The 13,007-nt window shown below is 49.5% G+C and overlaps 1 protein-coding gene across 11 annotated transcripts in view; it reads right to left on the reverse strand.

The window, feature by feature from the left end:
- The window catches only part of TDRD7 (tudor domain containing 7), a 52,274-nt gene that overhangs the window by 35,819 nt on the left and 3,448 nt on the right, over positions 1 to 13,007 (reverse strand). For all 11 annotated transcript variants that reach the window (XR_014186157.1, XR_014186158.1, XR_014186159.1 and 8 more), the window contains exons 2-4: positions 12,743 to 12,964; positions 5,443 to 5,584; positions 3,790 to 4,003 (exon numbers count right to left, since the gene is read on the reverse strand). Coding sequence is in view for 6 of the 11 variants with exons in the window: in XM_082074368.1 (XP_081930494.1) it covers positions 3,790 to 4,003; positions 5,443 to 5,584; positions 12,743 to 12,964 (578 nt within the window). In the remaining 5 variants the exon portion in view is untranslated. The remainder of the gene's footprint in view (positions 1 to 3,789; positions 4,004 to 5,442; positions 5,585 to 12,742; positions 12,965 to 13,007) is intronic.

Here is a 13,007-nt window from a genome sequence, read left to right on the forward strand (position 1 = left end):
AAGGATCTCTGCAGTTAGCCTTACAAGCAAGGTGTCTTCTGCCTTCTCTGGGTTTGCAGGTCCAAAGCAGCATACTTGTAACATGAACTTACTGAGCAATTTGTGCTATAACACCAGTCCCTCAGACTCTGCAATAGTATATGCAAGAAGGCCTGCGAGGGCAGCAGGAAACAACATGGCACAACTGCAGATACCTTCAGCATCTCCCCCTCATCATCTGGGTGCGACAGTATGAGGAGGAGAAACAGCCTACTCCCCTTCGACTCAAGCCTACACAGCAGCAAGCCCCAGAAGCTGTGTCATGAGCATCCCTCAGCAAAAACACCACAGAGCACTAGAGGATGGGACACAGACTTTGGCATTCACACGGGAACTGCCATTTGCAGCCTCACTGTGGGGCTTCACTACATGATGCTGGGTAGAGCACCAAGAGCAGTCAGTACCCTGTGCTGGCTTGACTAAGCAAGTTAATTTCCTTCATACAGTTAGAAACTCGTCTTTTTTGTACTTAGCATGGTCATTGCTTGGATTTAGTTTGGAATAAGAAGGTAACACTCCAGAACAGAGCTAATGATTTTCTTCAACTAACTTTCCAGGGTCTTTGAGTTGGAACAAAGAGAATGCAAGAGCTTACTGTTATCTTAATTGATGTCTGGAAGCCAAGGCCTTTTCTGAGCTCTCTGGCTCCAGGTGTGAGACAGCGAGGAATGGAGACATGGACAGGGCAGACCTTGACTGACATCCAGACCAATCAATGAGAATATTCCATGTCATTGGCATTTTGCTTCATATTTTAGAAGAGCTGGATTTTCCAGACAGGGAGACAGAGACTAAGACCCACTCCAATTCTACTCCATTTCAGTTGAGTTCCATTCAGGAGTTTCCTTTGGTTTGGCCTTTTGCTGCTGTACTGTTCTGCAATGGGCCTATATAGTGCTTCCTGCCTCTTTTTTTTTTTCCCCCTGCCCTTTCCCTGGGATCAGCTGTTCAGGACAGGGTGCTCTCTTCTTGGGACTGGGTCCTCAGGGCAGATGGAATTCATAAGGAATTGCACTGAGTACCTTTCATTTTATATTCTATTTCCTTTTTATATATATCTATTATTATTTGTAGTAGTGGTATATTAGTATTATTTTGTTATTTTATTAAACTGTGTTTATCTCAATCCAAAAGATTCTCCCTTCCCTTTTGATTCTCTCCCCTATTTGGGGATGGGGGGAGCGAGCAAGCAGCTACTGTGACTCTGATTGCCAGCTCAGGTTAAACTCTCACAGGCTGCTGTCAGCGCTGCTAGAATAGTGGCCCTGAATCTGTGCCGGCCACCTGTGAGGCTGGTGTGAGCCCAGGATTTCTGGGGTTGCTGCTCACACCCCTGTTCATTTGGGCACTGCTTTGAGATCAGACCTCCTAGCTCAAAGTGGCTTTCCCTCCTGCAATTCTCAAAGCACAAGCAACTACAGCAGCTCTGGGGACACAAAACAGGCTCAGCAGCAAGAACATCAGCCGTGGATGGATCTTGCCAGTCCTCAATCCAAGTTGAAACAAATTAATCCAGTCACACAGGGCACGACATAACCTTGCATTAAAACAGAATATGACTTTCTTCTCCATGAGCCTTCCCTCTAGTATGTCCCCAAGCAAACAGTACAGCATTTGGATTCTTTGCAACAGCACAGGATCTCTTCTAGAGAACTACCTGGACCAAAGCACACTTCGCCTGTAGCTTCTGCTGCTGAGTAGGGCAGGAACAAGACGCCAGAAACAAAAGCAGCACACTGTTACATGAAAAGAGCTCAGGGGAACCTTTCAGAGAGGAACAAAGGTGACAAAAGAAGATGAAGCCACTCCATTAGAAGAACCAGAATAGACTTGACATCCACCTGATTTTATTTCAAGCATTAAAAAGCTTCAAGTACTCTGAAGCACCTTCTGGCCTTTCAGCTAACCTGAAGAGAACGGTAAGTGCCCTGCCTGTCCAGGACAAAGGATCTCTGCCTCTTAGGGAACAGCTACTTCAAAAAATCCAGCTCATCTGCACAGAGAAGGGAAGGCCTCTGCACACCTGCTCCCCACCTCTTTTTCACAACTAGACAACTTGACCTCTCTCTACTCTGTTGCAGCAGCCTCCTCAACAAAACAGAGCACAGAGCTGGTGACGTGATTCTCCACTGCAACTCCACCCAGCTTACTCGGGAGCAGAAGAACAGGGTCAGCTTAGTCCACACTCATGTCGTTGGGAGCTGGGATGCACACAGGCCCATCTCAAGGCTCCCCGCTGTTGCTGAGGCCCCAGCCTCCCTCCCCTCATCTGCCCCACGCAGAACTTCTCTCCTCCCTGACCTCTACCCCCAAACCCTCCACTCCTCACATGGCCACTGCCAGCTCCTCCATCTTCCTCGCTGCTCTTAACACTGCTCTCCTCTCACCCACCTCAGCTTCACAGCTGTGGGCTCCTGCTGCCATCACCACCTGCCTCTTTGCTCCCCCAAGTTTCTGCCTGGGCACAGCCACACAGTTGCTGCTACAACCACAGCCCCACTGCCCATGGACACCAGGAGTGTCTCCTGCCCTCGACAGGAGCCTTGCCCCAGAGCAAAGCCCCAGCAGATCCACCCGGCAGCCCCAAGGCTGTCTCCCCATCCCTGGTGCGCCTCCCCCTCCACCAGCATGCCAGGGAACTTCCCAAAAGCACAACCAGCAGAGCACGGCCATTGCAAAGGGCACTTTGCCGGCAGCGGGGTGGTTATGAGACAGCGCTACCAGCCATCAGTGAAAGGCTGCGCTCGCGGGCACAAAAGCTGAAGCGGATGCTGCTCTCACCAGCGCTCTGAGCACATCCTCACCTCCCCTCTGGCACCCAGGCCTGACACACACGGGACTCATGCAGGCGACAGGGGCTGCAGGTGCCTGGTTTCTGGGGCTTATTCCAGAAAGAGCAGGCCCCACGGCAGGATTAAGCCCTCACTCTGCTCCATGCCGCTTCACAGCTATGCCGCCATGGAAGCGGCAGCCGCTGCCATCTCCCTTCAATGCCAGGCTGACTGCTAAGCCAGCCCAGTGACCTGCAGAGGATTACCACCACAATCACAGCTCCAGCGGACTGAGCGCAGCCACAATGAGGGAACAGCAAACGCTTTCTCCCCACCATCAGCTGATGGCCCAGGGCGGCTGAAAACAACACAGAAAGAGAAGTGATGGGGCAGCAGACGGGTAAGCCACCTGGATTAGACAGGCTCAAAGGCCGCTGAAAACCAGCACATACCGCTAACCCAGCAAAACTGCAGCTCCGGCCCTCATCTCCCTTCACCCAAACACAGGGGGGCAGCTGCTGGGGCTGAGCATGTCGAGAAGAGCCACAAACACTGACGCTGCAGCAGAGAAGGCAGGCAAGAGGTAAACAGCAGCTGCCTGCAGACAGTCACGGCCCTGAACACGCAGCCTGTCACCTCCACACAAACCTCCTTCTGCTTCCTATTGCACTGGCCACAGCAGCTCCTGCCTGGGTCCAGGAAGCAGCAACATCCCTGCACAACTTGGTGTGACAGCTTTGGCCAGATTTCTCCCCAGAAGACACAGGAGCAGGCCAAGAGCATGTATAACTGCAGCGGCATCCTAAAAGGCAAAGGGTCACCTGTCTCCCTCTGTCCTATCGAGCCACATTCTCCATCTTCTGCAAGGGTGGGAGACTGGATTTCCATGTCTCAAAGTACACCGCTGGTACAGCAGCATCCAAGGGTCCACCACCCTTCATTTCACCTCACTCAAACACACAGACATGCACACACTGACCTGTTTACCACAGTGACGTGCCTCTGCATGGGAATTTCTTTAGATGGTCCACTCCCAGCAGCTGGAGGCAAGGCAGACCGGCCACTCTCCACAGTGGGTTTCACCACTTCACACGCCACTCCTCTGCCTCGTGACAGGCGAGGAACAGGCCTCTTGCTGCCTTCTTCCTGCACGCTCAAAGGCCTGGGCTGTCGCAAAGTTCCTTTGGGTTTTCCTAAAGAGTTTACAGACGTAGCTGTGAGTAACACTCTCCTTCACCCCACTCAAAGAGACTTCAAGCACAGCAGTAACTCACTCCAGAGAGGCCATGCCTTTCCAAAAGACAGTTAGGGGGGATCCTCTCAGACACAGTCATGGGTCTCTGCTACAGCATTGTGGCTTGCACCAAAGGACTCACAAACCAGAGTCTCTGCCATCGTGTTGCAGCATGGGAAGAGCCAGGAGATCTGTCTCCGCTTACGTTCTTGGAAAAGCCTGGCATCTGTGAGGTGCCACCACAGGTCATGTCTCAGGTGGAACCCATGGCCAGGCTGCCATTTACCAACCAACAGCAGCAGCAGCTCCCAGAGGTGCAGCACGTGCAGCCTGACTCCACCTTCTCGGCCGCCTTCTGCACCACTGCCCAAAGGGTCTCTTCTCTGCTCTCGCTTGCAAGCACCGTCCTCCCAAACTCCCACCACACAGCAGAGGTTACCCAAGAACACCTGCAGAAGAACACGCCACCCTGGCCTTCACATTACACTGGAATAAACAAGCTCTTGGGCACTTCACTGTTTACTTGCTGGCTTAAACATTTCCAAGGGGTATTGCCGTGCATGATGGTGAAACATTGTTCATTGATGATCATGGTCATTTAACTGGGACAGGAGTCACCAGTTCCGTTTCCCAATTAGAGGACAGACTGTTGGCGTGGTCACAGGAGAGCAAGCAGCAGCAAACCCTTTGTTACACACAAGAACAGGACAATACAAACAAACTGCAAGGCACACTGTTTCTCCAAGCTGCCAACTCCCACACAGATGGGCCTTGTCTAGTCCTGGTCCTGGGATACCCCACTGACAGTGACACAATAACAGCACAGCAGTGAGGGAGAGCTGACCCACAGGGCTCCAGGTAAATACTGCTGCAGCAGCTTATGCAAAAAGGCACAGAGGTGTAAAGAGCAGCCCCTGGGCATCAGTAACGTGGTGGTACCTGGGCACTTGCAGCAGCAACAGGAGCTGCTGAAACAGCCACAGATTATGTTAAAAGGGCTCTTTTCCACTGCAAGGGTATGGCTCATCCCTGCCACTCCACAATGGGTTGAGCTCAGCCTCAAAGAATGAGCAAGCTCATTGCTACACTTCTTGCTTGCATCTCAACCACAGTTATCACAGAAGCACAGGCAGGTGGAAGTGAAGCCAAGCATCCTCCAAGAACCTTTATTCAAGATCATTCACATCTCACATACGCACTTGAGAAAGGCTTCCCCACTGACCACGCCTTGCAAGCATAAGCACCTTTGTCAATAACACTCGCCACTGCCAGGAACTCTTCACAGGAACCACACAACTCATGGTCACTAGTGACACACACTCATAGCCAAGACTTTTGTTCCAGCAGCTGCATAGCTCTTTCACAAAGGCAGGCCCTCCACAGCTGCCTGGGGCTTACCTGCTAATGTGACTGGAGACGTGTTCTTCAGTCTCATCTGACAGTTCACTTGCCGTCCCATTTTCTTCTTAGAACTTCTCTGCCGGGCCACCAGTTGAGCAATTGGGAAAGTCTCGCTGCAAGCAACAGCATGGCAAATGACCTTTATTGGAGTGGAAGAGGAAAGAGAGGAAAAGAGTCAGTGAGGCCCAAGCTCATTCATAGCCTGCAGAAGGATCTGCAACCATTTCCACACCTGTAAATGCTGGGTCATGGGGGCCTGCAGGCAGCTCAGCAGAGGCTTCAGCAGCATACGCAGGTCTTGGAGACCTGCCCCTCCTCTTACAGTGCACCTCAGAAATCAGCAAAGCAGACAGCCAGAGCCTCTCCATCAGCTTCGCACATTAGATTTGACCCCCCTGAGCAACAGCCTGGCTTCTCACTCCCATCCTACAGGCTGACCATGTCGCTTTATAGTACTGGGAAGCCATGGCCTTCCAGCCTGTTCTCGCTCCTCCTGCCATGGTTCACCAGGAACTCTGGCACCACTGTGGCCCTGCAGAGCCAGGCTGCCTTTGGCCCACCTAACGAAGAAACAACACGGCCATCCTGGCTGCTTATATCACCTTGCAGGCAGCAGGCTGGCTCCTAATAACAGCCTGGCCTTGCACAATCCCACAGCCACCTCCTTGGCCTCCTGAATGGCCTCTTGACTCGACTTCCCCTTGCCAAGCTTCACCAAGGCTGCCACAGGCCATCCCTGAGTGGATGCAGGAATCCCACTTTGGCAAGCTCCCAAACCACATGGCTAGCATGCACTTTGCCTCACAGAGGAGATGCAAACTCAAAGCAGTCACTTAGACACCCCCAAGTGAAAAACAGTAGTCTGTGGTTTCAGAGGTTCTTTCCGTGGGTCTGAGCCATGGTCTGTGGTAGAGGTACAGGCTGAAAAAGGGGCCCTCACACACATCACCACCACCCTCATAACCATGGCCCTCAACAAGCATGGGGGGTGACAATTCAGCATAGGAGAAACTCAGGGAAACTTAGGAAGCAGCAGTTCCAGAAAGACACTTTTCTAACAAGCAAGGCAGGACAACCAAAGTAGAAAAAACAAGTACCAAGACAGAAAAAAGCAATTGCTAAGCTGCAAGAGCTTGCTGGAGAGCTCTCCTCAGTCACTCGGGCAGATTCAAACAGCTGAGGGAAGCATGGACAAGGGATGACAACACTGGGAACAGGCAACACTCTTGGCCTCCAGCAGTGCACTCCAGTTTGTCCTTCCCCACTGCACACCCAGCATCTGCACAAAACTGGATCAACACACAGCCACTGGAGGGAGGTCCTCTCCTTCTCATGTACAGCTTTTCCACCTGAGTAGCTCCTGCTTAGAAATCAGACAGCGTACATGCCATGCAGTCAACACCTATGCAAAAAGCATACCAGCAGCCTCAGCACTGCATTAGTTAATTGCAAGGAACCACAGAAAAATTGAGGCTGGAAGACATCTCTACAGAACACCTCACACAGCATCTCTGCTAAGAGAATTATCAACTAGACCTGTTTCCTCAGTATATTGTCCAGTTGGGGGTGCAATATCTCTAAGGATGGAGACTTCTCAACTATGCTGGACATCTTGTTCCAGTGTTTAGCCACCCTTGCTGCAAAAACGTGGTTTTTTAAAAAATGTTTAAAGGGAATAACCTGTATTTCACTTTTCTCCTGTTGTTTCTTGTCTCTTCATTGGATACCACCAAGAACTGGCAAAGGAGTGTGGCTCCATGTCCTTTTACTCCCTCCAACAGGTATTAATACACATGGATAAGATCCCCCCTGAGCTTTCTCTTCTCCAGAATGAACAGTCATGTCTCTCTGAGCCCTCCATCAAATACGTTCCAGTCCCATCATCATCTTCATAACCATCTGCTAAAGTTGCTTCAGTGTGTCCATGTCTCTCCTGTTCTGGGAAGTGTGGGACTGGACACAAGTTCCCAGATGTGGTCTCACTAGGGCTGAGTAGAGGGGAATTATCACCTCTGTCACTGTGCTGGCAACACTCTTCCTAATGCAATCCAGTATGCTGTTGGTCCCCTTTGCTGCAATGGCACATTGCTGCTCACTGTGAACTTTGTGTCCACCAGAACCCCCAGGAATTTCTCTGCAGAGCTACTTTCCAGCTGATCAGCCCCCAGACTGTACAGATGCATGGGGCTGCTCTTCCCCAGGTGCAGGACTTGGCATTTCCCTGTACTGAACTTCAGATGGTTCCCGTTGTTCCAATCTTTCAGCTTGTTGAGGTTCCTCTGAATGGCAGCACACACATCTGCTCTATCAGTCCCTCCTATCGTCTACAGACTTGCTGAGGATGACCTCCGTCCCATCATCTAGGTCATTCATGAACATGTCAGACAGCATTTCCTCAGCATCGACCCCTGGGGTACATCACTGATGACTAGCCTCCCAATGGGTTTTGTGCCACTGTTATGGGAGACACTGTCAAATGCCTATTAAAATTCAGATAAAGTACATCCAATCCTCTCCATCCACCCAACCAGTCATCTCATTTTGGAAGGGCATCATTTTGGTCATGTATGATTTTCATTTCAGAAATCCATACTTGCTCCTACGTGCCTTCTTATCTTTCACATGTCTGGAACAGCTTTCCAGGATTAGTTGCTCAATCACCTTCCCAGAGATTGAGGTCAGGCTGATCAGCCTGTGGTTCCACAGATCCTCCTTCCAACCCTTCCTGAAGACACGCGTGATACTTGCTTTCTTCCAGTCCTCAGGGAAGTCCTACAAACCACCATGACCTTTCCAAGATAACTGAGAGTGGTCTTGCAACAACATCAGCCAGCTCCCTTGGCATCCAATGGGTGCACTGCATCAGGTACATGGACTTGTGCACATCCAGTTTGTTTAAATGCTCCCTAGCCTAATCTGCCCCAACTGAGGGTCTTTCTTGCCCTGCACTTTCCCACTTATCTCAGGAGCCTTGAGATTCCTGATGGCTGGTCTTAGCTGTAAAGACCAACGTAATGGCGGCAATCAGTGCCTTGGACTTCTCCTTGTCTTTTAAGGCCATTCCCACTACTCAGCAGGCCCACATTTTCCCTAGTCATCCTTTTGGTGATGATGTACCTGTAGAAACCTTTCTTGTTGCCCTTCATGTTCCTTGCCAGATTCAGCTCCATATAGGCTTTAGCTTTCCAAAGCCCATTCCTTCATGTTTGGACAGTTTCTCTGTATTCCTTCCACCTCACCCAATTCTGCTTCTGCCTCCTGTGTGCATGCTTTTAACAGTAGAGTTAAGCGAGGAGCTCCATGCATGCCTCCTGCACCCTTGCTTTTAAATAAGAGAGAAACTTTGTCATACAGTGGACTGTGCCAGACTGAGTAACTCATCTTTGTGAAAGGTGAACCTGAAATCCGTAACTCCTCACCCTTTCACAGATGTCTGTGCAACAACCAGTGCTCCATGATTTCAGCACGGATTTGGTAAAGCTTTAGTCCAATTAAACACAGCAGAGTTCTAGTTCATTTGCTGTACCTTTGCTCTTCTAGTTTTTCTCTTGTTCCTGTGTTTTCTGCTGTTGTCTGTACAGTTACCCAGCTACTTTAAGGACTTTCTTTGGAAGGATGCTGTCAGAATTGGCAGTGCCTGGGGAGCTGTTCTGGAGGTGATGGCCCTCTGTCCCAGTTTTCATGTTGTTGAACTCGTCAATAATAAACACAGTCCTTCTTAAGCCCATGCATGCTTGTTTATGCAGCATCTCTATATCCCTCCCAGGTCACTTCTCCCTGCTTTCACCTCATGCATGCTTCCTTTTTTTGTTTGAGTTTTGTCAGGAGCGCCTCGTTTTTCCATGCAGTGCTCCTGCCACCTTTGTTTTTTTTATCCTGCTTGTTGAAAGGGACCTTTATAGAAACTGGAGGAGGCAACTCCTGAAACCACTCATGCCTCCAGGACTGTATCCCAGGGGAGTCTTACAAGCAGACTCCTGAACCAAAGTCTGCTCTCCTGAAGTCCTGGCTTGTTGATACTGCTATTTGCTTTATTCCTCCCCTGAACGCCACCACCCTGTGGTCATTGCAGCCAGGGCTGTCTCCAGCCTTTACATCCCCAACCAGTTCTTCCTTGTTTGTAACAATCAGATCTAGCAGACCGTATCCTCTCATCAACTCAGCACACGTATGAGGGCGTTGCCACCATCACATTCCAGAAACCTCCTGGATTGCTCATGTTTGGCTGTCCGGTCTCTTCGGCACGTACAGCAGTGGCTCAAGTGCCCCACAAGGACCAGGGCCTGCAAATGTGAGGCTTCTGGCAGTTGTTGGAAGAAGGCATCATCTGCTTCATCTACTACTTCTTCCCAATCAGGGCATTTGTAACAGCCATCATAATGTCACCTACACACTGGTCAGTCCTCCATCCATAAGCTCTTGCTGGCACATCACCTGTCCCAAGGCAGAGCTCTACTGCTCTCACACTGGAGGGGCTCACAGAAAATCCTCCTCCTCATCTTTCCAGCCTGTCATTCCTCAGCAGCCTGTGTCTATCCATGGCAGCAGGCCAGTTGTGTGAGCTGTGACATCAGCCTTTCATGATCCCAACAAGATGGCAGCCCTGAGTGGCACACAGTTTCTCCTGGTTGTGCCCCATGCTGTGGGCAGTTGTGTACTGGCACTTCAGAGTGGCGCCCAGCTGTCCCCATTTCCAGAGAAAGGTTTGAGATCCTTCCTCACACTCCTGGCTGACAGGCATTTCCCTGTTTGCATGGAGCCCTGCTCTCTTTTCAGCACTTTCTTCCCTTGTTTTCACATCACAGTGACTTCAAGTTTAGCGTAAATGATGGTTTGAATTAGAATGAATTCAGATGTAAAAACAGATGGGATGGATGGATTCACTTGCAGCAGAGAAATGCTGTCTTCAAATTCCTCTTTTTGGAGAGGCTTAATTATTTGAGCAGAAGTCAAAATCTCCAGGTGCAATGGAAGGTGCAACGGTATGCTGCTTTTAACTGAACATGAAGTGAAGCGAAGCAGGGGTCCTTGAAATGTTCCAGGTGGACACTATGTCAATTTAAGTCCCTGTGCAGTGTTTTTTGTACACGAAATTTAATGCTCACCTTGTGTGGAAACTGAAGAACATAGCTATCGTGTGAAGGAATAACTGTCAGTGTTTATCCTTCCTATACTCAAGAAGGCTAAATTAATGTTTAGTATTAAGAGAAGCACAGGATAATTTATATCACTGCCTTCCCAACACAATCAGCAAGTTCAGCATCAGTTTCCCAGGCATTATTCATCCCACATAAATCTTTTGATTTAACGAGCGTGTAAGACGTAGCACTGTGAGATCAATTGGTATTATTTACTGCCCACTTTATAAGATTGCTTGTTGAATGCATTTCTTGTGGTATGTCTTTGACAACTGCCCTAGCAGTAAAGAAAGTCCTTTTAGGACTACCTAGCCTGCATCCAGGATCATCAGCTGCTAGCAGATCTCTGTGTGTGTCTTTCCTTCCTGCTCCACTGTCCCTAAAGGGATTAAAGGAAGGTGAGGGGTTTTGGCAGTCTTTTTGGAGAACAGAATACTCCCAGAGTCAGGAAGAGAGACTGGATGACTGCATGCTCTTGCAGCATGCTTGTGTAGACTGTAAGCTATGGTCTCATAATGGAGCTCAAATATTCTAGAGAGACATGAATGGAGAACAAAGTGTTATACTGGTATCATGAAAGCATGCAGAAGCAGCCCCAGGTAGTTATCAGCCTGCACCTGTGCATAACCACACTTGTCACACTCTGCTCAATGTCTGCCCAGAGGACACTCCGGACAGCAGCAACAGGAGGGTCATAAAACAGCAGTGTGGGCTCTGTCTTTGTGTCTTTCCTGCTTCCCAGGTGTTCACAGGGTGTTTCCTGTCAGTTGCTTCAGTCATGCAGAGCATAGTTGGCAAACCCAAACCAAAGCAAGTCCTGCTCAACTACCTCAAGGCTCCTGTTTAGCAGCTTTGTCCTCTTCCACCTCCCAAAGCCACATTTCACTCTCCTTACAGCTGCCACAGGGAAGGCACCGCCTCTAGTGCTATCCAAGAGTCCACAAGGCTCTCAGCAGGTCGTATTAGAGGATAAGCAAGGCTCTCAAGGCAACGGGAGGATACCAGATTACACCCTGCAAGGCCCTAGTTAGAAACAGATGGCTATCTGCCAGAGCCACCATGGGGAAGCATTAAATTGCAGCATCACAAGTGTTCCCAGACGTACCTGCATTCATGTTACAGGTGTAGCTGCGGCCAGTGCAGGCTTAGAGCAAGTGAAAAAGAACCCCAAACTTGGTTATCTACTGTAGAAGGGCAAATTCCGACAGTTGTAAAAATGCACCAAAGGAACCTCTTGCTTAGAAACAGCCACGTTTCCAGACATCAGTACAAAACCCAGGACACTCCTGGTCACACTCTTCACAGCTAACCAGATAGACCTACTTGTGAGTTCCCAGATGCCATCCTGATCTAGCTGGGCCAACAAGGGAGCTCAGCCTTAAGTGCTGTCTCCTGTCTCTCAAGACGTGCTGTGACAGGCATACATTGTGTCAAACATGGGCTAATTTTCACGTTTCCCATTCTACAGAGAATTCAGGAACCCAGATATGGCTCCAATGAGGGAAAGGCTTCAAGCTCTCCACTCAAACAGATGATCTACAAGTCACACAGCTATGCCAACCATCAAGAGAATGTGTTCTGACTCAAAAACAGGAATGCCACATCAATAAGGTGGCCTGTGGTCCTGGCAAGCTGCTTCCAAGTTGGCAGCCACCAGGAGACACAGGCAAGTGCAACAAGGCCAAAGAATAAGTGAAAGCTCTCGCACCACACTAATATTATCTGCTGAACATCGGTCCACTTTCTTCTTGACCTCTGCACTGACTCCTTGTCCCTTGCACACTTGCTAAGCTGAGGCACTGCAACTCTTGGATCAAGGCACCTCACTTACATGGGGTCTTCCTCACCTTGGCAAGTCTTTACAGGTCTGTGGCACTGCAGCTCCTGACAAAAAAGAGTGCTAAACCTAAAGCAAGCACTGTCAGACCTGTAAGCAACAGCATGCACAATGGTTCTGCTGTAGGAAAAAGATGATGCTAAACCCTATTCTGAAGAGATGATCAAAACATACACAAGTTAACCTTCTCTAAGGTCCCAGGACAACCCACCAATATTTGCCCCAGAGTTAGACATGCTAAGACAGGGGCCAGAAGTAAAGTTACGATTCATGCAGACTTTACAAACACAAAAGCCATTTCTGAACTGTAACTGATTCTTACCTCTCCTATTTTGTTCCCTTCCATTCTGACCACTCTTGGGATGCTCTCCAGGTAGCCCTCCAGTGTGCCATGTCCTAGTTGCCTGAAGGGAATCCACTCGCCAGTCAGAGATCTGTATTCACTCTGAAGCTCTGACAAAGGTATGCCATTCTTAAAGGGATGAAGAACAGCTCGTAGTGTTTTTGCAATAAGTTCAGGCTCCTGCATCTTCACCTGTATGCCCTGCACCCCCCCAAAAAAAAAAAAAAATTATACATGCAGGTTG

This window comes from Streptopelia decaocto (assembly GCF_964273445.1).
Source record: "Streptopelia decaocto genome assembly, chromosome: Z".
NCBI classification, from domain to species: Eukaryota; Metazoa; Chordata; class Aves; order Columbiformes; family Columbidae; genus Streptopelia; species Streptopelia decaocto.